At 47.5% G+C, this 23502-nt stretch overlaps 1 protein-coding gene across 9 annotated transcripts in view; it reads left to right on the plus strand.

Annotated features, from left to right (window-relative positions):
* The window catches only part of FRMD4A (FERM domain containing 4A), a 356772-nt gene that overhangs the window by 308291 nt on the left and 24979 nt on the right, over positions 1-23502 (plus strand). For all 9 annotated transcript variants that reach the window (XM_021531010.2, XM_077783672.1, XM_021531005.2 and 6 more), the window contains 3 exons: positions 8917-8993; positions 13337-13475; positions 19294-19435. In XM_021531010.2, coding sequence (XP_021386685.1) covers positions 8917-8993; positions 13337-13475; positions 19294-19435 — 358 coding nt within the window. The remainder of the gene's footprint in view (positions 1-8916; positions 8994-13336; positions 13476-19293; positions 19436-23502) is intronic.

Raw genomic sequence — 23502 nt, forward strand, 5'->3', positions numbered from 1 at the left:
TTCTTTCCTTAAAACATAATACCCAGACCTGCAAACACTGAAAAGCAGGCACAGTTTAAAGCCTTTCCCTGCAGAAATGTCCTATTCCATCCCCATAAGACAGGAGAACTTGTTCTCACCAGTACCTTTTTTGCTGCTGTCTGCCCTCATTTGGGGTTTCTACCATCCAGCACAAGGCACTTCCCCTTTCAGCACCCACTACTTCATGCCTTACCACTGTGCCAAAGAGCTGCCAAACACACTGGGAGCTGAATAAATGACATCAAAGCACACTGGGCTGAAAAGCAGGATTATGTCCCTGACACTGAGAACTTCCACAGGATTTGGCTGGACATGCCACTGGGCTATGATTCAGTGAACATTTCTTTTGGCAGCAGTATCAGCTGAAGTGGCCTTCAGCACTCTCCTCCCCCATCACAGTCCTGCCCCACTGCTCACTTCCTCCCCTGGGCCCCTTCCTAAGCCATCCTGGTATAGCTGTGCAGTTGGGAAGGAAGCTGCTCCAGAGAAGGGATCAGACTCTCTTAGCACCAGCCAGCCATAAAAAGTGGTCACTCTTAACCTCGATCAGTCCCCAGTCCCGTTCACCATCTGACCCACAATCAGCAAAGCTGTAGGAGCTGGATATGTATACAGGCTGCATAAATAACTGCAGCCAGAAAAAGAAACAGCCATTAACCTACACAGTAACTTTGTGGAGTGAGACAAGAGCTTCACAGCTCAGAACAAGTTGGAAGGAGTACAACTGCATGGAGTTTGTCATGGTTGAACCAGGATGAATCAACTGTTAGGTATAAGGTCATCATGCTCACTTTTTCCTCCACATAAAAGTTGGTAAAAATTTGCTTCCGTGTGTCTCCCAAAGAGGGCTGATTTCAGACAGGTGAGTAGATTGTCTAGGTAAATAAACTTTTTAGAATCATACAGTAGTCATTTACCTACCATTCTGTAGGTAAATAAGTAGTTTTATCAACTACAATGCTTGCAAACATTAATACACAGTCTAAGGCACTGCTGTTTTATAAAGAAACCAGCACTATTCTGGTGGTTTAATGTGCTGTGGTGATACCATTAGACATACAGTTCCCAGGGTTTTCTGTGAGAATTTACATTCAGAAAAGCTAGAGCATGACGTTCATCCCATGATCCAGCCAAGTCAAGACCATGGCTACCATTAAATATAGGAGTAGTCCCATCAAAATAAAACTCCCTTCTCTAAGTCCTTTGTCGTATTCAGATCTTAAACAGTAATTCTGTGTAAAAGCAGCAGCCAAGTCTTAAATGATTCTGCAGCACACAGCAGGAACTTCAACAAGATGCAAAGACAAATCACTCCGACAGCACAAAGTGAAACAAATTGGACCTCAGGGCCCTGGAATTAGGGTGGAGATCTGGAGAGAGATTGAAACCTCCTTGAGCACTTATGCTTGGCTCTGAAGTGGTGGCAAGCTCCTCTACACCCCACCCTGCTCAGATGCTGTCTCATAGCTCACCAGGGCTGCTCTGAAGGCTTGGACACTTTTATCATGAGATGAAGCCATGCAGGGGTCCCATTACTCTGTGGTTGTGGCTGTGAGGCACCTTTGGTCAGTGGTCTGGGCAGGAGGCTCAGAAGGTTCACTGCAGCCATCACCATGAGAGTGGGATTGCTGCTGCCATGGCACCCCCTGTGCAGACATCCAGAATCATGGGAGTATTTTCAGTCACACAAACTATTGTGCATCACCACAGCAGCATGAGATGGGAATGTGATTCCTGTAGTTTGGTTCCAAGACAGAGGTACTTTAGCAAGCCACTGGAGAAGACATGAGGATCTTTAAGAGAGAAAGTAGCAGTAATGCTTTGTGGGCAGCATAAATCCTTCTAGGCTGCCACAGCTGATTCATAGACTACAAACTGGGCATCCTTTATCTAATACATGGTATATTGTGCCAGAAAGGAGAGCTCTTCAATGCAGAAAGATCCAGTCACTTTGATGTTCTTTCAGAGAATAAAAGGGAGAAAGTTTAACTTAAACAAACCAGGGAGAAAAGGTTCTTTGTAGATCTATTGATTTAGACACACACAGCATGGTGACAGTAGTGCACAATCTAACAGCAGCTACCAGATATATATGTGCAGTGAAAGTGGATTGGGTTGTATATAAAGTCAAAGTCTAATCTCCCAGTCTGTGTAGTTACAGAAACAAATATCAAGTTGCATTATTTAGACAAATAATGCTTTGTCCAAATAGCAGCTCTTCCCTCTGTGATCTGATGCTCTGCTGTCTCTCTGAGCCAATAAGCCACTTTGAAATTTAACAGAGAATTGTGTTTCTATAATGGAAATGGTTGCAGAGTGGTTATTATATAGACCTAGATGCAATTTGTGTTCGGTCAAGCCAGAAATGTTTGCAGGGGTGGTGTGGTCCCACAAGAACAACACACAGCAAAAGGGATCTCAGATTGGACCAGAAATTGTTTGTCTGTTTGGCAAAAAAAGGCCTGAAGCCTGAGGCAAAGAAGTAATTAGATAGTGAGCTGGGATTGCTGACAGACCACTGAAAGTCCCACTTAGCCAAGCTATTCTCTCATTCCATGAGGGTAGGGAGGACAGCAAGCCTCTGGGAAGACCATTGGTAAGGCTTTTCCCACATCAAATCACACAGGAAATCTTTTTTTTTTTTTTTTTCTTGTTTTGAGAAGTGAAAGAAAAAAAAATATCCCAAAGTAATAAAAATAAAGGAATGAATGGAAGTGTGGCAGGATGGAGGACTAAGTTATGGTGCAGTGGCATCCCCATCTCATGACCCAGGGACAGCCGCAGCAGTGGGTTACACTAATTCACAGGTGACAGCCCACGGAAATCTCTTGGTAAATCTGTCCCTGAAACAAGAGCCCATTTGTTTGAGCTAAGATGGTGCTGTTCTGCCTGGACCAACTCCTTCCTCATTCACTCTAACTAGTTTGACAGAGGTATGATTGATGGGAGCAGGGTTGGCTTGAGGCAGCACACAAATCCATGCCCGGAAACCATGGCCCCACTGAAATCACTGGGACAAAACTGCCATTGACTTCGCTGGGGCTGTGATTTCCATAGAGTTTAAGGCCAAAAAGGGACCGCTCACAACCTCCACTCTGACCTCCTGCATAACTCAACTCCTACAATTTAGCTTGCTGGTTTTTTCAGTGGAGGAAATTACATTTCCAAGGAGGAATTTTTTTTGTTATGTTTGTTTTGTCTTTAAACTGCAGGACAAAAGACTTGGGAGCTTGTGGCTTCGCTCATGCAAGCTGTGTGAAAATACTGTCATTGTTTTAGTTCCATTGTTTAATACCAGTTTTAGTATTGGGATGTCATCCATGCTGACTCTTGCCCATAGCGTAGGCAAGGGAAGGGGTTGCATTGGGACTGTTAGGAATGTTTCACATTATTTCTCTGCCTTTCCTAGAAGCCATTCAGAGTATCCAGGCTGGGTGGTAGTGCATGCATTTGGAGGGATGATTGTTCCTTCTGCATAGAGTGATTTAATAAGGCATTAATCATCTAGGAAGTGGCAAGACTTGAAGGACTGGGGGATGCCACATAGGTCAGGAAGTCCAACAGCAATTACAGTTGGTCATTTATTAATCTTTAGAATCAAAGAAAAATATGGGTCCTCTGGAGGTCTCTAGTCCAACCTCCTGCTAAAAGTTGGGCCACCTTCAGAGTTTGATTTGGTTACTCATGACCCTAGTGTTTGAACACCTGCACTGATTATTTTGGGACTTGGAGTTTTACTTTATGTATCTTCTAATAATTTATCTTGCTGCAACCCCACAGCCTGTGTCTATTACCTCTTATACTTTCACTGGGCACCTCTGAGCAAAGTCTGTCTCCATCTTCTTTGTGAATCCCCTTTGCATCATAAAACAGAGTTACCAGCAGGTAGATCCTCTGTAGATTTCTGCAGATGATTTGAGTCTGAACAGCCACCCAGAATGCTATCTGGAACCCTTGAGAGTGTGTGCATTCAGCCTGTGCCTCATCTCAGGTGATTCAGCACACTGAAAAGAGAAAGAAAATGAGATTTTATTTGTTTCCTAAGAGACCAAATGCAAAATGGCTCATATTGTGTCCCCACAGCATGCCCAGCCATAGTGCATGCTCCCCAGTTCAGTACCAAGTCTGGCTCTTCTGGGCACAGCAGGCAGAAAACAGTATCAAGAACCCCATACCCTAGGTTCAGGATTTGGAATTATTCCAAAAGGGATCATTCAGGCATGTTTCTCTAAATGCCACAGTCCAAAGAGCATTATGCACCAACCTTCAGTGCTGGCCTTCAGCAATCCCCTCTGTCCTGTGCCTGAGCTAAAGGGCAACACAGAGCAAGCAACAGCCTCATTACTGCCAGGGGCTCCCAAATAAATGGCACAGTACTTCCACCGAATAATCTGGCAAGGCTCCCTGAGCATAAAGGGACAGAGCACAGCCCAGTGCCTAGCACTAACTCAGGTCCCCACACCTCTCCAAAAGTCCAGGTCACCCAGGCCATGAGTGACCAAGGCAGAAGCAATCCCTGATATTTCATTCAAAAGACATTCCCTTCTTTATCAGGAACCTCCAGCATTTTTCAAACACTCTGACGCTGACCCTACCTCCTGGCATGTGCAAACTCCTCAGTACCAGCTGCATGGTCAATAAAAATGGTAAAATATCCTTCAGACTCACATGGCTGAAATGGATGCAGACCCCGGGCCTCCTCTTTTCCAGGCTCAGCTTAATTAAGGACCAGCCAGCAAACCACAAGCGTGCTCACAAAAGAAGATTGCGTCTGAAGGGTTTTGACTGCAGCTCTTTGTAACTAGTCACAAACATCTGGTGCCTGACAATCTTGCCAGCCTCTTGGAAGGGGTTTCCAGTGAGAAAATTCCTGTAGCTTGCACCTGAATTCTCCACAGCACACCATGCAGCACTTGGAGCTCTCTCTTGGCTCCTCTTCTAAACTGCCAGCTTTTTAGAATACATTTCTGGCACTGGTTTCCCCATCATGGCCTCCCCACCCACTACAACACATTTTAAACAGTGCATGTTGTCTGATGGGGAATAGTTATTCCCTTAAATGTTCACAAGTTGATAAGCAGTTTTTCAAATTCAAGTGATAGTGTCAGTTCCAGTTTTATTGGTATGATGAAACAGAGATCATGGTGGGGAGAGGCCCCTTGGAGGAGAGGGAATAAGGGTAATTATTTTCTCTTCTTTTACTAGCCTCTTTCACATGTATGTGTGAGTGTGCAGCTGTGCTCAAAAGCCAGTGGATACTTCCTTAAGTATCTGTTGAAGATTAAATCGTTTCATGTGCAGCCTGTAATGATGGCCACTACCAAAAATTGTTCCCATCTGAAAGCTGCCCAATGCTGCATGATCCAAAACGAGCTGCTGACCTCAGAAGAGAACCCAGCAGGCAAACCATCACATCGCAGACTTGGCCCTCTGCAGCACCGCTAATTGTCCCCTTGTCTGCGGGCACTGAGTGAAGGCAGCTACTCAAGGGCAGGAAAGCTGTGCTCTAAGCTTGTGTTAATGGTTGACTTTCTCCTAAGCCATGTTTCCAGTGTGTTTGGGGAGATGCTGTCCCAGTCCCTGCTGAGGTACTCTGTCAAAGGGTCATTGCACCTCTGATGCAATCCCAGTAACACCAATACAAATTGTCCCACCCACATGTGCAGGCATTGGGTTTGGCCTAGGAAATTAACCAAAGACAATCATAAGCTAAATAACCCAAAACCAAACCCAACCTCAGTGCAAGGAGAGGCAAACCTGACATGAACATGGATGTTTTGATTCATACCAGCCCCAAAACCAGCATGCATCTGTTGTCACTGCATTTCCACAAGATCCTGTTGAAATTATGACCAGCTCCCTGCTGAGGCTCTATTCCCCAGTGAAGGTTGCAAGCACCAGCGTGGTAAAAGGATCTTGATGGGTAAAAATTACGCTTCCATTTAGGAAGACCTACTAATGGCACCTTGTGCATCTGTCACTGCATTAACAACATAAATCTGAGACCATACATAAGACGGGCAACTGGTGAAGAGAACAGCTTGCTTACATTAGGAGGTCTGGCTGAAGGGGCACCTTCGGCTTTGTTTCTCTGAAGGGATTGTGATCAGTTAACAGGAAAGCGGATACTTTCCTGTGGGTATTCACATTTTTGCAGATTGGATTCCTTTTGTATAGGAAGGGGGAGACCTCTCAGATCGATGTGGAAAAAAGGAGTGGTACACTGTAGAATAATACTTGGGGAGCAAATGGAGCACAACTACAGCAATGGTAAAACACACATGTATGTTTGGGAAGCAGAGCTATGGAATAAAAGACACAAACTTAGGTTGTGGGGTCACTTCCACCCCCTCCCTCCCAAGAGTCTGGATTTGCCTCCTTCTGCCAAGGAAAACAACAAAACTAAATATAAAAATGCATCAATCTGGAGAGCTGCTCCAGTGCCCAAAACGTAGGTGTCTAATGCTGTTTTAGGCACTGCTGGTGATCCAAGACATCTGCGTGGGGCTGGCAGATACAACTCCGGACCTATGTCAGGCTCCCTCCCACCCGGGGCAGCAGCCAGGAGCCAGGCAGGGAACCTGGGGCATGGAAAAGGGCACTACATGCCTGCATTTGGGCATCTGAACAGCTTCCCCAGAGCCCTGTGTGTTTGGACAGTTGGAGTTAATCATCAAAGAGAAACAAGAAACAGAGCTTCCCTTACCAAACAGCACTGTGAGATTTGGTAGCAGAGAGGGTAAAATAGAACAGGATCTGAGCACAGGGGACAGTCCAGCAGAGACAGAGGAGGAGGACGGGCAGGACAGCATCCAAATAGAGCAGCTGCCAGCAGCTCAGAAAAGTTTCAAATTCCTTCTATGCCATGCCGAAGTTTAGTCATAAATGACAACGGGGGACCTGGGGACACAGGGGTATTTTCTGAAGGGTGTGATCTGCTGGCCTTTTAGACTCTTATGTGTTCCACATGTCAGAACCTCTCCCAAACACGTCCTCTGTACATGCCGTGCAGCACAGCCGCGTCGTCCTCCCCGCCTTGCAGATGGGCATCTGGAAGCACAGAGGGATGTTTTCAGCTTGACCCCAGTTGTTGTCTGTGGGAGTTTAGGCCCCAAACTTCCTTTTCATGCCTTTGAAGCCAGGCACTTAAAGAGGAGTCAGACTTCAGCTCCCAGCTTAACCTTTTCACCCTGTGTCTGTCCTCCCTCAGTGGGTAAAATAATGGGTGTTTCTGTGCTTCATTTGGTGTTTACAAGTTTTATGCAGCAATCAATATTTCCAGTGGAGGAATAGAATAAAATAATCCCCTAGGGACAATGTAACTCAGCCTTTCAGACTTCCCATCTCTCCTGGCTCCCTTCTTCCCCTACCCCCTCAGCAATGTGGACAGCCCAAGAATATGGGATAGCTTAGTGCCCTTCTTAATCCCTACAATTCCTCCCAAGAAGCACCCTGTTACAGAAAGGAAAAAAAATAGAGGGAAAAAAACCCCACAATCTTGCTTGGAAACTTTAAAAAATACTTTCAATTTTGCTGACCCTGAAATACCATCAAGGAGAAAATTTTGGGTCCTCTATGAGGTTTGTTTTATTCTCAAGATTTCAGCTCCACCAGCAGCTATATCAGTGCAAATCAAATTATGCCTCCTGTTTACTTATCTCCAGAGCGCTGACACTGGCAGCCGAGGCTTATCTCGGCGTGTCAGGAGCCAGCGCCTTCCTCGGGGGTAGGACAGGAACTCCACAGCAGCTACTTGGAGTGGGAGAGGGAGTGTAAATCAGGGAAAGCGCTGCTGCCTGTGCTCCCCAGCAGTGAGGCTACGTTCCCCAGCTCTGCTGCTTGCTAGGGGCAATGCAGGGAAGACAAAGTCCGAGATGCCAAAGAGGCTGCAAGCTGCCTCCTCCCTGTGGATTAGCAGCCTGGAAAACAGGGTTTGGATTTTAGCTTACTCCTTTGCAAGGAAAAGGCAGCGGTGGAGCTGCCCGCAGTGGTGACGGTGTGATAGTTTGCGGAGCTGGCACCGCGTCCTTCGCGCTGCTCCTGAGGTCGGTCCGCCCTCCTGCCTGGGAGATGGGCATTATTTCACGGGAGGAGTGTGAGCACAGGGACCATGTAAGCGCATCCCCCTGCCCAGGAGCACGCAGAGCCCTCCAGGGCTGGCCCAGGCTGATTCAGGGGCGAGGGCACGCCGCATTTCACTCCCATGAAAAGCTTCGTGCCTCAGTTTACCCCTTGGTGGTAGTGTTGGCTTTGTCTCAGTGCTGCTCTGAGATATCCCGGCAGGGCAGCCTGTAAAACAGAGGATGAGATATGACCTGCTTATTGCCGTGGTTTGTACTGCCGGGAGAGCCCGGAGCTTTGGGCGACGCCACCACGAGTCTGACAGCACCTGGGACAGATAAACTCCGCTCGGCTCATGCCCGTGCCAGTTTTACGCGGATCGCGGGATGAAAGAAGAGCTGGGTATTAGCACTTGGGTGCAGCAGGGGTGTCATCTCCTTCACACCGGGGAGAGTCTGCTGTGCCAGAGACCGATCCACCACCCCAGGTGCCAGCCCTGGAAAATGTAGTCGAATCCCGGTTTGCCTGGAGCTTGTATGTGTCTTCAACACATTCGGCCTCGCAAAGTGAAACCATCGCCCTTCCCCGCCTGCCCCGAGCACCGAGCCCGCCGCGGGCAGCGGGGGCCCGGCGGGCGGGCGGGAGGGAGGGAGGAGGGAAGGACGGAGGCCGCCGCCCGCCCCCGGGGCTGCCCCGCGGGTGCGGGGCGGGAGGGACGCGGGGCCGGGGCGGGGCGCAGCGCAGCGGGGCATTCCCGCCGCAGCGCCGGGAGCCAGCGGCGGGCAGGGCTGGGCGAGGGAGCGGAGGCGTCTCATCCCCTTCCTCTCCTTGCAGATCTTTCAATGGAGGCAGCTGGAGAACCTCTATTTCCGCGAGAAGAAGTTCTCGGTGGAGGTGCACGATCCGCGCAGGTGAGCCACGAGACGGGCCGGGCTGAGGCGGGCTGCGCAGTGCTGAGCCGGGCTGGGCAGTGCCGAGCCGGGCTGGGCAGTGCCGAGCCGGGCTGAGCCGGGCTGGGCAGTGCCGAGCCGGGCTGGGCAGTGCCGAGCCGGGCTGAGCCGGGCTGGGCAGTGCCGAGCCGGGCTGGGCAGTGCCGAGCCGGGCTGAGCCGGGCTGGGCAGTGCCGAGCCGGGCTGGGCAGTGCCGAGCCGGGCTGAGCCGGGCTGGGCAGTGCTGAGCCGGGCTGAGCCGGGCTGGGCAGTGCCGAGCCGGGCTGAGCCGTGTGCTGCCCTCGCTGCTACGCGGGGCTCGCTGCGCTTGGTAGCTGGGGAACGCACAAGGGAGAGGCAGCAGGTACCAAGCCGGGGGCTGCTGCTTCCTTTCAGCGAGACATTCCGGGTCCTGGTGTGCGTTTTTGAGCATGTGTTTCCCCTCGGCTCCTAGCAGGTTGTTTTTTTTTCCCCCTTCCCTCTGTTCTGGCACCTTGTGACCCCTGGGACTGTGTGGCTCCGGTATCTCAGCTGCAGTGCGGGTAGCACTCGTGTGTGAAAGGGGGCTTTGCCTTGTCCCCGTGTTTCAGTCAGAACCCGGAGATGAGCGCCAGATTTTGTACTCACATGTTTCTTTGTAAATAAATATTCAGTAGTGCAACGGAAAGCAATGGCACAGAACCAGAGGTTTACCACCGGCAGCCTGGATGAAAGCCCATCAGTCTTTTTGGCACAGGAGCCTTTTTTTTCTTACTTTGGAATCCTAATGTGAGAGTTCAAGGGACTGTGCTGCATCCTATCAGTGCGTTCAGCACTTCTGGTGTGTTTGCGTTACTGGATGGTTACTGCACACAGTGAGTGTATGGCTCTGAAAGATGTTCTGACTAAAAGTAATGTCTTGTTTGCACTGTAAGTATGATATCGCTGATGGAAACCTCTCTCTGCCCAGACTGATTTGATTTGTTGCTGGCAGTAGTGTGTTCCGCTGATCACTCAGCTGTGATCCAGTTTCACCTGTTTCCCACGCCTATCTGTGTACTAATATATGTACTTTTATTAGGGGAATTTTGCATGCAGTTTCTCTCCTTATTTACCCTGACATGAGCACAGCCACACCAGTAAAACGTGTGCATAGGTGCCTGTCTGCATAGGTGTATTTGTTAAAACAAACACTGAGTAGAGCAGCTCATGTCATTGTGCAGCTCCAGCTCAGCAGTACCTCTAAGCATCTGCTTAATATTAAACATATAAACAGTTGCATGAAATCTAGCAGAGTGCCTTCCCAAAGTCAAGCATACACTGGGAGATATTCCAGCAGCAGGAGCTGGGTATAGTGCACTCCTTCCCCCACCAAGGCTCCGGCAGCCGGAGAGGAGTCAGAAACGCATGCTGGGAGCGACCAGCAGCCAGGAGCCCCTAAATGCCCTAAGTTCTGCCTGTTTCCTGGAAGGAGCAGTTGCAAGAAAAAGAAAGGAAATAGATCTAGGACCTTAAAATTATGGTGACATTTGCTACTTGATGTCGTGCATGAAATGTGACCACACAGAGCAGCCTCTTCTCTCTCATTTGTATTTAGATTATAGGAATTAGTGACACAGAACAGCTTCCGTTCTTTTTTTCATTGCTCTGTTGCACTGACTCAACACCAGGAGGACAAAGCCCTGTCCTGGGCTGTCAGCCTGGTACTTTCTTGCTACAGAGCAATTTGTTTGGTTGGATTTTGTATAATTCTGATTGGGTTTTGTATCCAGAGTGGCACCATTGTAATGCAGCGCAGCACGTTGCAGTGGCATGGTGGGAAGACAGCTCTGGTTGTAGTCTCCCAGCCAAGTGGGATGGACTCCTGCAAGGAGTTGTTCAGCGTGTGGAGGTGGAGGAGTAGCCAATGCAGTGCTCTCTCCACATTCCTCTCCTTGTAGCCAAACCAGAGCCTGAGTCAGTGAAGCCACAGTCAAGAGAGCAAGCACAGCTCCGTGGTTGTGGCCAGGGCTGGGCAGCACAATGTAGGTTTTTATGCCCTGCTTCTGCCCATGGCTTCCTGTCCCCAGCAAGCCATTTAATCTCCTTTCACTGCAGTTACTTATCTCATAAAGGAGGAAAATGATACATTTTAGGTGCAGCATTTTATCAACAGGATTAATTCCATAGTGCATGTAGCATGCATGGAGGAAGTCATGGAAAAAACACCCGTGATCCATATCTCTCAGGTCTTCAAACACAGCTGTGAAAAGCAAGTCCACAGCTCTGACCAACAGTCTGCAGACGTTCTAATGGAGTCTGCTATTTTGATGGGAAACATGTACAGATTCCAAAAAGGAAAAAAATTAGAAATCACTGCTTTTACAGTGAAAAGATGAATGATTTGCAGAATAGGTTTCTAAGAATTCAGGAGTTTGAACTGAATAGGATGACTCCAGAGTTAAAGCTTCAGCCCATGTTTGAGTGCCTTAATTTTCTTAGAGCTTTATGTGCCAGTGTGCTGCAGTGGTTGGTATCCTTAGACCAATATAAAGCATCCAGAGCTGGATCCACTCTCCAGGCTCAACTTCAAGAGCACCTCCCAGCACTGCCTTAATTCCATGCCTAGTGACAGAAATGAGGCAGCCCAGCACCATCAGCTGCTGTCCTGTTGCATCCTTGGAGACTTTTCTCACAAGAACAATACTGGTAACAGGACAAGGTCTCTAGCACCATTCACAAGGAAAAGACTTGGCACAGGCTAACACTGAAACATGAGATCCCAGTTGTCTCAGACCTTGTTTGCATTGGCCACGGCTGTTTTCTCAGAAATTTCACTCTGATTTGTAGCTCCGTAATTTGACTTTAACACATTTTGAAGCACTGAAAAAGCCCTGATGCAATGGCTGTCAGCCCTCTCCCAGACTGAACATTGCCAGTAATTCTCATTTTGCTGCAGAATTCTGGCTTTCTTTCTTTCTTGGCTCTATCACAACTTTCTTTAACTGTTCACACCTCCATGCTCACCTCCAACTTTGGACAAGGCAGTGGCCCACAAGCACCAGAAGAGAGGTGGCCAGTGCAGATACAGGTGCAGGAGGGGAACCTTATCAGGCTTGAGGACTTGTGAGTGCTGGTGAAAGAGTTTACTCCCCCTTGCATGGCACAGTAGAGCTCCTGGGCTGTCCTGCAGTGTCACCTCCACACCTGCATGGCTCAGAGTCCCTGTTGACTGGGGACTCTGACACCCCTCTGTAGCGCACCCCAGGCTGTCTCTTGCACTGGTCCCTCTTCACCATCCATGTCCCTAAAAGTGTCACATTTCTGTACCCATGTCACATCATTTCGTAATCCTGCTCTACCACAAGACCCATCTTGTGGGTCTTGTGGTAGAGTGGGATTATGAACAGACTGGAGAGGAGGCCCTCATTTGTTTGGGGCTCTGTAGGTCAGTGGTGTGGTTTATTCCAGCCAGAGCTCCATCCCTGCAGTGGGAGGAGTTCCACAGATTCAGGCTGAGAGCCTCTATGTGCTCTGTATTGATGTCAGGGGCTCTGCTGGTGGGGTTGCTTTTGAGGGATGGGGAGGAATAATCAAGCAGGTTTGTACAGCTGTGAAAGCATGGGGAAACCTAACCTGTGTTTTTCTGCTCATGTTTGAAAACAATTGGGAGTCCCAGAGAGGAAATATTTAGCTCTTATTTTTCCTGTTTTTAAATTCACTCAGCTAATCACTGAGTCCCATTCTTCTCTCCAGGGCACTAGGCATCCCCCTCTGAGCCTCACAACTCCCTTCCCCCATACCACATGGCAAATCCTGCTACATCTGTTCACAAATGGGGAAATCAAGGTTCCTGAAGAGTTTCTCTCACACTCTCTAAAGTTGCCTTTGATCCCGTGGATCTTTAGTTGTTACCTGGATCCTAATATTTGGAAGCCACTGTCCAAAGCCAGAGACAGTGGAAGGTGTGAGGACTTGGCCTCAGATATCTCTGCATGTGATAAGACACAGAGGATTCACGCAGACTTTGGCCTTGGTGGCTCCTCTGGGATATGCAGCAAGTCAGCATCAACCAAACCTGGGAATATAATCTAAGATGGGCAAACTGGATGATCTTTACTGTTTGTTAGTCCTCTGCAGCTTGCTATCTTGAGGAGATATTTGAAGTAAATGCTCTCCTGGCTTGATTAGATATTAATTGCTATTAATAATTAGATACTAATTTCTAAGCATTTTTTCTCATTAACACAAGGGTGTACACAGTAGAGATAGCAGCTTTTACTATGAGATCTGTGACAGGTTCTGCCACAGAAAGCAATCTGGTGAAACCTTTGTGTAACCCCAGTTCATTCTTTTCTCCTCTCCAGGGCATCTGTGACCAGAAGGACTTTTGGGCATAGTGGCATTGCTGTGCATACGTGGTACGCCTGTCCAGCATTAATAAAGTCTATCTGGGCTATGGCCATTAGTCAGCATCAGTTCTACCTGGACAGGAAGCAAAGCAAGGTAAGCATGGGAAATTCCAGTTGTGGTGGGTGAGTCCTTCTCACTCCCCACAGTTCCAATCACATCAAGTCCAGATGGTGGCTTCTTTCCTGCCCTCCCTTTCTGCTGGAGGTCAAAAAAAAGGTGAATTGACTGAAGATATTTTCTAGTCCTGACCACACTGAGAAAATTTATATTCGAATTCATGCCTATGGGACTTAGGATTGAGGAAAAGGTTGTACTGAAACTGTGGCCAAATTGAAGGAGCCAGAGTTAGCAAGCAGATAGGTCTGGATGTTTTCCACATCTTCCACACCTGTCATAAAGTTAGGGCAGCTTCCAATAACTGAGTTCAAAGTAGCTTCACAACCTACAACTGTCTCTGGATTCTTCTTGCTGTCCCTTGATTTTTACTATTGTATTTTCCTAGAAAGGAGGGGGAGGGATGTTATTTTATCAGGGGGGCAGGAGGTTTGACAGCCTGGCCGTACAAAGAACTATTGCACAAAGGGCCACGGAACACACAAAAGAAACCACCTTGAAACCAGAGGAGTGTGTGCTCTTCCTCTTAATTCTTTTCATCACTAATTTTAGGCATACCCAGAGCAGCAGGAGATTGCTTTGATCACTTTGAAATTACTTTGATACAGAGAAAAGACTTCTCAGGCAGACTTCCCTCTCCAGATGAGCATACTGCTGTAAAGCTTCACAGAGAAAACAGAGCCTGTACTGAGTGGGTACTTGCATTGGTCCTCATCTCTGATGAAATGGCAGAATTGGTGATGGTCCTCCAAATGCCTGAAACAATCTTAACATCTTGCTATTGTTGAAAGCACTGCGTGCATTTTCAGGCTGGGGTTGTGTCCTTCCTTGCTCATGCCCTGGTCCTGTCAGATCCCTTCACAAGCCAGTTCAGCCCACTAAACTGGCAGAAAAATAATTCTTTTTCCTGTTTTCTTTAGTGCATTATTTTTTCTGCCAGTTAAATGAATTGAGTTGGCTTTCTGGAATTATGTGGAGGGCCAATGAGTGTGCTGTTAGTCCCACTCATTCTAAACCCTTCTGACATTGCTTTCCCCATCATATGCTCTGTGACTTTATTTTAGAGGGGGTAGGACTTTTGGATGCCTTGGGCATGGTTGCAGTCACTTTGGCCATGTCTCATCTAATGCAAAAATCCAGGTTTCACCATAGTTGCTGTAAACTGTATTGAATTTAGGGATGTAGCCAACTTCCCAATGCTGCCTGAGTGCCAGCTGTAATATGGACAAAATTGCATACTTACTGATGTCAAGGGAAGCTTTCCTGTCCCCCTTCTCTGCTCAGGACCATCAGGGCAGTGCATAGTCCTCTCTGGCAACTCAGGGATAAATTTCAAGCAAATATAAATTTATTTTTCTTTACTTTTAGCCAGATGGATTTGCTGATCTAGCTGCAAGGTATTTAGGTCACAAGCAACCAACAAACAAAAGGAGATTCCCTCCTCCTCCCATTTCTTTGGTAAGAAACTGGGTCTCTGAAACACCCAGGACTTCCCTTCAGTGACTCCTTTTGTTGTTGGCAGATTGTGTTTCAATTTTATCTCCCCTCTCTCACACTCCTACAGGCAGCACCACCCACCAGCCCTCATTTGTCAACCTGTCACATCTGTGACCATGTCAGCATGCTTTGTCACAATAATCCCAGTGGTCATGCTGAGGCTTTGAAGTTAAGGCATACAAATATTTTTGTCCCTTTCTCTTAAGGGAACCGATATTTTCATCTGTTGTCCTCATCTTTGACATGACACTCTCAATATTGATAGATCCATCAATTTTAATTGATCTGCTCAGTTCATCCTGCTGGTCACTTCAAGGACGCGGTGCTCATATGAGCTTCGCTTGGGAAACAAGTAAATCATACCCCAGAGTGGGGTTTTGTGAAATGTCTCTGGTTCAGCTCTCAGGGGCCTAGACAAACATTTATTGAGTTTCATGTCGCATGGGTTTGCAGCCCCTTAAATCTCAGGCCCCACTTCAATTGAATCCTCAACTTCAAAGGAAAACTTAGATATTCCTTCCTTTCATGTCCAAACTTGGCATTTCATATCATTTTGACAAAAGAAAGAAAAATAAAAACAAACTTAGAGTAAAAAGCCTGCTGGAGCTCACTGCACAGCTGAGCCTTTGCTCCAGTGATGTAGATTAGATGGTGGGAGATGTGACATAGTGATAAAGAAAGCTTGAACTCTGCTCCTCACATAACTGGGCACCAGTTGGATCTGGACCAACAGCTCCACTGGAAAGAAAACCCTTCACTTGATTTTAAAAAGAAATAAAATACGCTTTGCTTGGACTCTGACCCTTTTGCAAGTGAGGTCCCAGCCATTTCTGCAGTCTCACTCTGTGCTGAACTCCTGCCAGCTCGCCGGGTTCCCAGCGTCTCACTCCCTGCTGATCTGTCTCTCTCTCCCTGCAATTGAAGCATAACATGGAGAGTGAAAAGATCCCCAGCTTCCCAAGTAAGCTTGTCAGCGTGCAGAACTCCTGTCAGCTTCCCTTTTTTTTGAGAGATAGATGCAGCAGGACTTGAAGGCATGTCTTTGCTCTGTTGACTGCACTGAGTCAATCAAACACTTGGCCTAGAAACCTTGCGAAGTCCCATTTTGTGGGAATTTTCAACACCACATTCCTCCAAGTACAAGGCTTTTTGGCTGAATGAACTGGTAGAAAATAGGCCAAGGCTTTGAAAAAATCACGTCCAGGAAAGCCCCATCACTGCAGCAAGAGGGATAGATTCATCCCTAGTGTCCATCTTCTTCCTCATTTCACTTATGGATTTTTCTTCACCCTCTGACCCTGTCAGAACAGCACTGGGGATCAGTTTGGCTCCATGCTTTGAAATGACTCATGAATGAGCCAGTCTTTCTCCATGTAAATGAGACTTGGCAGGTCTGCACTAAGTGCTTTAAAATTTCTGAGCCTAGAGGAACTGTGGGGCTCGGGGGAGCACTAATGGGGTGTAACGCAGCTTTGCAGTGCTGTGCTGCAGCACACAGCCTGCACGGGCCAGTGCTGGCTGCTGCTCAGTGGCCTGTGTGAAATGGGCTGTTGCTCTGGTTCCTGCTGCTGCTGAGAGCCTGTCCAATGCATGAGACCACCCCACGCTGACTGGCATTGCTGCAGGCAGCAGAGGCAGCAGGGACTGAGCAGCGAGGAAAATTAACCCCATTCCTTTCAGGAGCTGTTTCATCTGCACTGTTCAGTGCAGGGTACCATTAGCACAACTGCAATCAGATCTAAAACCTTCTCTTATGGTTTCTGCAGGTTTGAATTGTACCCTCTGCAGAGAAAGCGCACTCTGCCCTGCTAACCCTGTCTGCTGGTTTGTTTTTCCTCTCTCCTGGCTCCAGGGATGCCAGGCTTTGGTCTTGTATCACCTTTTCATTTGCCCTATATAGGGTACATTTCCAGCCACTGCTGGCTTGGCCAGGACCACAGCAGCACCCAGCAGTCACATTGCCTTCACTCAGCACTTTGGTTGTTGCCCAGTCAGACAGGTAGGGCCAGAGTGTGCCCTAATTTGGACTCTGAAAATGAGTGGAAACAAGCTACAGGGCCACTTGCTGTAACTAATAACAAAAACAGGAAAACCTCTGCTTCATAGAGCAGGAGGGAGGGATGGATCAGTCCATGCAGACTTGGGGTTTGTGCCTTTGTGAGGCATCCACTGCCAGGACTCAGTGTGTTTGGTCAGACAGACACTGGGTATATCAACATAACTGTTCCTGGGGTTACACAAAGTATACATAACCCTACATATACATAGGGTTATACAGCATATATACACACCTGCAGGGGATTTATCAGCAGAACAAAGAAAGTTGGAAGACTTGTTACCTCCAAAGGTCTGGCACTGCAGCAAGACAGCAGTTCTTGCTTAGGCTCCTTATCAAGACTTCAGTAGAAGGAAATCTCATTAGATAAAAGAGTGATTCTCCTCTTCACCTGGAACTAACCTTCCAGAACTATTTGAAGAAGATGTTTCACAGGCCTTCTTTCTGGCCAGAAACATCTGATCCAAGAAACTGAAAAGTGCTGTCTTTCTCCTGGGGCTGGTTTTAGGGAGGAACTGCTGGAAATGAGAAGTGTCTAACTGGTTACCTTGGTTGAAGAGGGTTAGTACTGGTTGACTGATCTGCTCTGATATCTTGTCAGGTAGTTCAGCCTCTGCACTCACAAGGACTCCACTTTTCCCTCTTGCAAACAAGAGAGAACACATGCCCTGTTATTGGGGTTGGTGTGGAAATAAGCTTGCTAGGCATTTGGGTACCTCGGAATGGTAATGATGGAGCCTATAAATACCCAAGAATATTAAATTATGATAATACTTCTGAGAGTGTTTTCAATGTAAGGCTTTCCCTGTGCTGTCTTCATTTTCAGTCTTAAATTAAAAATACAATGTGCTACAGGGAGACATTTTCCTTCCATTATTATTTCACTGATATGCAAACAGAGGTGGGGATCACTAAGAACTTAACCTTAAGTGTCTTACCCAAAGCCCCACAGCACATAAGTAATAGAACTAAGAAGCTCAGTGGTGAGCACTCAGCCATCAGTGCAGGCTTAGTTCTTGTTGGAATGATTTCTTCTTCCTGAGGATGTGAAGTAACACTGAAAATCCCATCATGACCAGCATTCCTTGTTGTCCTGTTTCATGTTATTTCTAGTGGGAACAGATCACACCATGGTATGTGGACATCAAGCAGCTTTGATTTGTTAGTACAGTAATGATGTGCCCATCTCCTGAGTTGCATGGCCAGGGCTGAGGCTCTTCTGGCCTTGAGAAGGTGCAGAGGTGAATGCAGAGGTGATCTTGAACTGGCACTATACCTGTTTTTTGATAAAACTCTTCTTGCAGTTGGAGAGTCTTGGCAATATGTGCCAACAGCTTTTTTGTTCTGGGAAATTAAAATTGCAAGTCAGTGGCCCTGCAAGGACAGATTAATTGAAGCTCAGAAGCACAGGGCTTGTAAGATTTGAGCAATGGGCTGAGATGACTGTTGTATGTCTATTCCAGCTGAAATATTCTATTATTCTATTCTTCTATTCTATTCTATTCTATTCTATTCTATTCTATTCTATTCTATTCTATTCTATTCTATTCTATTCTATTCTTTTACATACTGTGCATTATTTACTTTCTTGTAATTACAAATTACAACAATCTTGTTGACATTTGGTGGGGAACAATGGCCATGCCCTAATGCGGCCAGTTACTGAGCTGGGCTGGCTGTTTCCTCCTAGAGTAATGTTAATGCTTTAAAGAGGTCCCTCACAGTAGGGACATTGCATAAACTTGTTAGTCTGGACAATAAGCTGAATGTGTTTTCCTGTTAGTATTTTCTTCCAGCTTCTCATGACAGCCCATTTAAGGCATGTCTTCACTGTGTCTTGTTCCAAAGCTTATTGATGATTTGTGAAGGCCCCTTCTGGCTTCCTTTAGATGCTAGAGATGGTCTTTAGCCTTTGAGATTTTCAGCAGGTTATTATGATGGTATTTCTGAAGGTTTCTTATTATATGCGGTAGAACAGTGACTCCATACATCCTTTGTTTAAGAGAGAAAAATGTGCATGGCACAGCAGAGAAAAACCCAAACAACAGGAAGCGATGCCAGAATTGTACCCACTTAAGAATGTAAAAAGTACAGCAGTGAATACTGTGCCAGATTGCTTCTATTCTTGTAAAATAATCCAAGTTTGCTGTGGAGGACTGTTTCCTGCCACAGCAAAAGGTCTTTTTCCTTCTGTAAGCTTTCAAAAGACATTAAATCATTACTAACTCCTGTGTCCACCTCCAGTCCAAGATTCATGCTGCAAGAAGCCTGAGTGAGATTGCAATTGACCTGACTGAAACTGGAACCCTCAAGACCTCAAAGCTGGCCAACATGGGGAGTAAAGGCAAAATTATCAGTGGAAGCAGCGGGAGTCTTCTGTCATCAGGTAGGTCCTTTGTCCTGTAACTGGAGGGAGTAGGGTGGGAAGGGGCATGGCCATGGTATAATGTGGAACAGCCAGAAGCTGCACTCAGAAATGAAAGTCACTTCCCTTTAGCCTTTCTGTCTGTCCAGGTGGCAGTCCATCTCTCAGCACATTGCTCCACAAACAGCACAGGCAGCAGCCTCCCCCTCTCTCTTTACCAGCACTCATTTCCTCCTTAACTCCAGGATGTCATCTCCAGTCTCTCCATTTCCAGCTGAAACCTGGTCTCTCTTCACATTTCTACCCTAAACTATACCTTGGTATCCAGCTTATGCTGAGGCAGATGGGTTTGTGAAGAACTGCCCAGCCAGCAGTGGGGAAGCAGTCACCCAGTGCAGCTCACGAGGGAAGCTGAGGCTGGGAACCAGTGATGTTCCTCAGCATTGTTGAGACACAGTGTCTTCTTCACCGAGTGCACATCTGCTTTGCCTCTCTGTTGCTGGGATTTGGCTGCTGTCCCAGGCTCAACAGAACTGTTCCCTAGCACTCTACCAAACTAGTGCCAGGGTCCTGAAGGTTTCTTCTTGTGGCTTAGAGTGCTTTCCTGTATGAGGAAGATTTCAGGTGTGAGAGAAACCCAAGGGAAGGTGATGCAGAGGAGAGCTAGAGCAGAAGGAGAGAAGGACTGGAGAAGGCAGGTCAGGAGGTTGTGACTCTGATACTTTTCTGTCAATCTGAACCAGGCAAGCTGTGTGTAAAACAGTGAGAAATGTCACTGCAGGCTTAAAACAGCAGGCAATATTTAGCAAAGAGCTGAAAGCTGCTTAGGGGAGCTGTTCAGGAGGACAAGATTTCTGGTATCACCATAATTAACAGTTTCAGACAATTAAATGCCTTCTGTTAAGCATCACATCAACTTATCAAAACTAAATGTGTTGAGATGTGTAGCAGCATAGAATAACCTTCTTAGGCTTGGACAAAGGAAGAACCTAAGAATGCAAATGCTTTAAAACTGCACCCACACTGATGTAGTAGATTAGCTTTGCATCACTGTATCCTTCATGTCTTTTAAATCCCTGCTTGGAAAATGTTCAGCAAGGGGTTAAAATGTGCAGTGCTTCCAGAGCTGCTTGCTGTGCAATTCCTTGCCTTGCCTGCAAACAGAGTTGCCTTTCTGCTCCTGAGGTCTTCTGACAAAGTATACAATCCACTGTCTGTGCCTCCCATAGCTTGGGGAGTTGCAGTAGTTCAGCAGCTCCCAGATTGGTGTCAGGTTGTTGGAAGTCTTTGTTTGTTTGGCATTTTTTTCCAGCTCTCTTGCTGGAAAGTAAATAACATTAAGTACCCCAAGAAAGTTCTTAAGGTCTTTCCAAGACTCAGCCTCCTGGGCACCATTCCTAAGTTTGTGAGAGCTACTTGGTAGTAATCCTGTTTCCATGTTAGTACATGGACTTTTTGTGTTCCTGAAAAAAAAAAATAAAAATAAAAATAAAAAAAAACCACCACTGAGGTCTGCTTCTGCTCTTACACCTGGAGAGAGCAGTAGCCATGTGAAAGCCAGCAAAAAATCAAGCCCAGAAAAGCTGGTGTAGACTCAGTATCTATCAGGGTTAAGTGTATGGAAATTCCAAACTGAGAATTGCCCATGCTGTTATTTCTGAACTTTTGTGCTCCCAGCACCTTTCTGACTGAGCACAGGATTTGTAGACTCATCAGAATTGCACAAGTGACTAGACCCACCCAGAGTTCATTGACCAGATGAGTAATTTCTTCAGTCCTGGGTAGGTGGATCTGCCTGCCTGGGTGCCTTCATAGAGGTGTGAACCTCTGTTTCTGTCAAGGTGCTTCTGGTGGGCCAGGTGGGCACAGCTGCCTCCACGTTCCTTCCTTCAGAGCTGCCTGTTACATTCTGCCAGCTCTGAGGACAGGGCTCTCCCCAAAATGTTGAAGAGAGCTGCAGAGTTTGCTGCTGCTGTGTGCCTTCCAGCAGCTACAAGCAGCTACAAGAAAATATTGAGAGAAGGTGTCTGGCAAAGGTCAGGTACCAGGGAATTGGAGACCCTGGATTGCTTCCACACTCAGACCCCTCTGCTCCAAGATTCCCCTCCCTCGAGCCTGGCTGGTGGAGGTAGCCCATCCCTGTCCCACTGGCTGGGAGGGGGCATTCACTGTCCCACTGGGCACAGTCACTGGCTCTGTCCCAGGCTTTGTGTTTCCTCCCATTGTGCCAAAGATTATCGGCACACAACCACAACAATGATGGGTTATCGCAGTACAGCCTGCACACTGGAGAGAATAAGTGCAAATGATTAAGTGGCCACAGTAGACTTCCAGGCTATAAATAACTCAAGTGACTTGAAATCACAAGGTCAGGACTGAATCTCTGCTTGCCCCCACTTCCCTATTATTCTCAGTTCTTTTTTTCCTGAAAATTACTTGTAGTCATTTCCTCCCTCCATCTCACTCCTCCATCTCACTGGAGGGGCTGTCAGAGCCATGAGGAGCATGCCAAAACTGGCATGTCTCCCCTGGGCTTGCAGCAAGTCTGCAAGGAAAAGTTTGTTGTTGCTTCCAGCTGTCACACTGTCTGGAGAAGATCCTGCTGTGCAGTACAAGACAGTCGCTGCCCCACATCACTTACAGTCTCAAGAGACAGCAGAGGGGAGATGGAGTTTTAAACTGGGAAGTGGCTCCCACATGATCACAGCCAATTTAAGACCAAAGCCTCAGCTCCTCCATTTTTCCCACACTCTTGATCTCAGGCTGTCCAGTGCAGATTTATAATTTTGATGCTTAAGTCCATTTGTGACAAGCTGATTCTTAACTTTTATCCTCATTTTGGCTCTGAAGGGGTCTCTCTAGGACAGTGGGCTGCTGTGATTTAACTTAGGGATCTTCTGCTCAGGATCTCAGGATCTGTAGGCCATCCCTGGACATATGGGGAAAGATTTGCCTGTGAATTTTATACAAGCAGGAACCAAATCAAATCCAGCAGAAAAAAACCAAGTTGGTTCTAAGGTGGATTTTTCCTTTGGAGTCTGTGCCATAAGAGCTCTGCAAGTCTCCAAGCTAGTGAGGAGCCCTGTAGTCTCTGTGTTATGGTTGGGCTGACTACCTTCTTCATCTCTGTGGGCAGAGGAAACACCCCAGAGGAGCATCTCTGCTTTAGCTCCGCAAGCGCATTCAAGGAGCCTCCAGCCCGAGCCCCATTCCTGCAGCAGTGGAGTTTTCCTGCGCAGGGGCCTGTTTACGTTTGGAAACACCACAGCAGAGTCCATCCAGGCAGTTCCCAGCCCCCAGGGCTGTGTCCCAGCTGGAGCTGTGTCCCAGCTGGAGCCGTGTCCCAGCTGGAGCTTTGGAGCGCCGCGGCAGGCGTTGGAGCAGATCAACAGCACCCGCTGGCCCGCGGCGAGCGCGGGGCTGCTGAAGGCGAGCGCCCACAGGATGTGTGAGCGCATCCTGTCGGAGCAGCTCCAGCTGAGCTCCCGCGCCGCGGAGGAAATCCATGTGTTGGGCAGAGCCCAGAGACAGGGGCTGTCTGGGGCAGCTGCTTGTTGTGCGCTGACATCCTGGTGCAATGAGTCAGCCCAGGCTCTGGTGCGGAGCGAGCGTGGGGGGAACTTCCCTCCCTGCTCAGGGGACCTTCCACAGGGACTTCAGCCAAATGCCAGCAAGCTGGAGCCAGCAGCCGGATGTAGTGTGAAGGGTTAGCCATATTTAGATGTGTTTTTCCTGGAGCAGGAGACTTGGAGAATGAGAAAGAGAAGAGATGCCTGGGTGTTTTTGCCTTGCTGCTGCTGCTCAGCCACCTTGTTGCATCTCCTCTTCTCTCCCCTCACAGTTGGTGTCACCAAGACTTGCCTCTCTCTGCTCTTCAGCATCCCATCTGTCCTCCCTGCTTGTTTTCATCCTTCTCATTCATCCCTTTTCCAAGTTGACTCCACTGCTACAATAGATGGAGGAAATAGGAACAACCAATGAGTCACTGGTAGGACTCTTCTCTCCAAAGTGGTGTCTGCTCTCACCCCTTTGGCAGGCTTTAAAAGCAAAGCTTGTCTTGGACTCCAGCAGACCTGTACGTGTATAAC

The sequence above is a fragment of the Lonchura striata genome, chromosome 5 (genome assembly GCF_046129695.1).
Source record: "Lonchura striata isolate bLonStr1 chromosome 5, bLonStr1.mat, whole genome shotgun sequence".
Classification (NCBI taxonomy): Eukaryota; Metazoa; Chordata; class Aves; order Passeriformes; family Estrildidae; genus Lonchura; species Lonchura striata.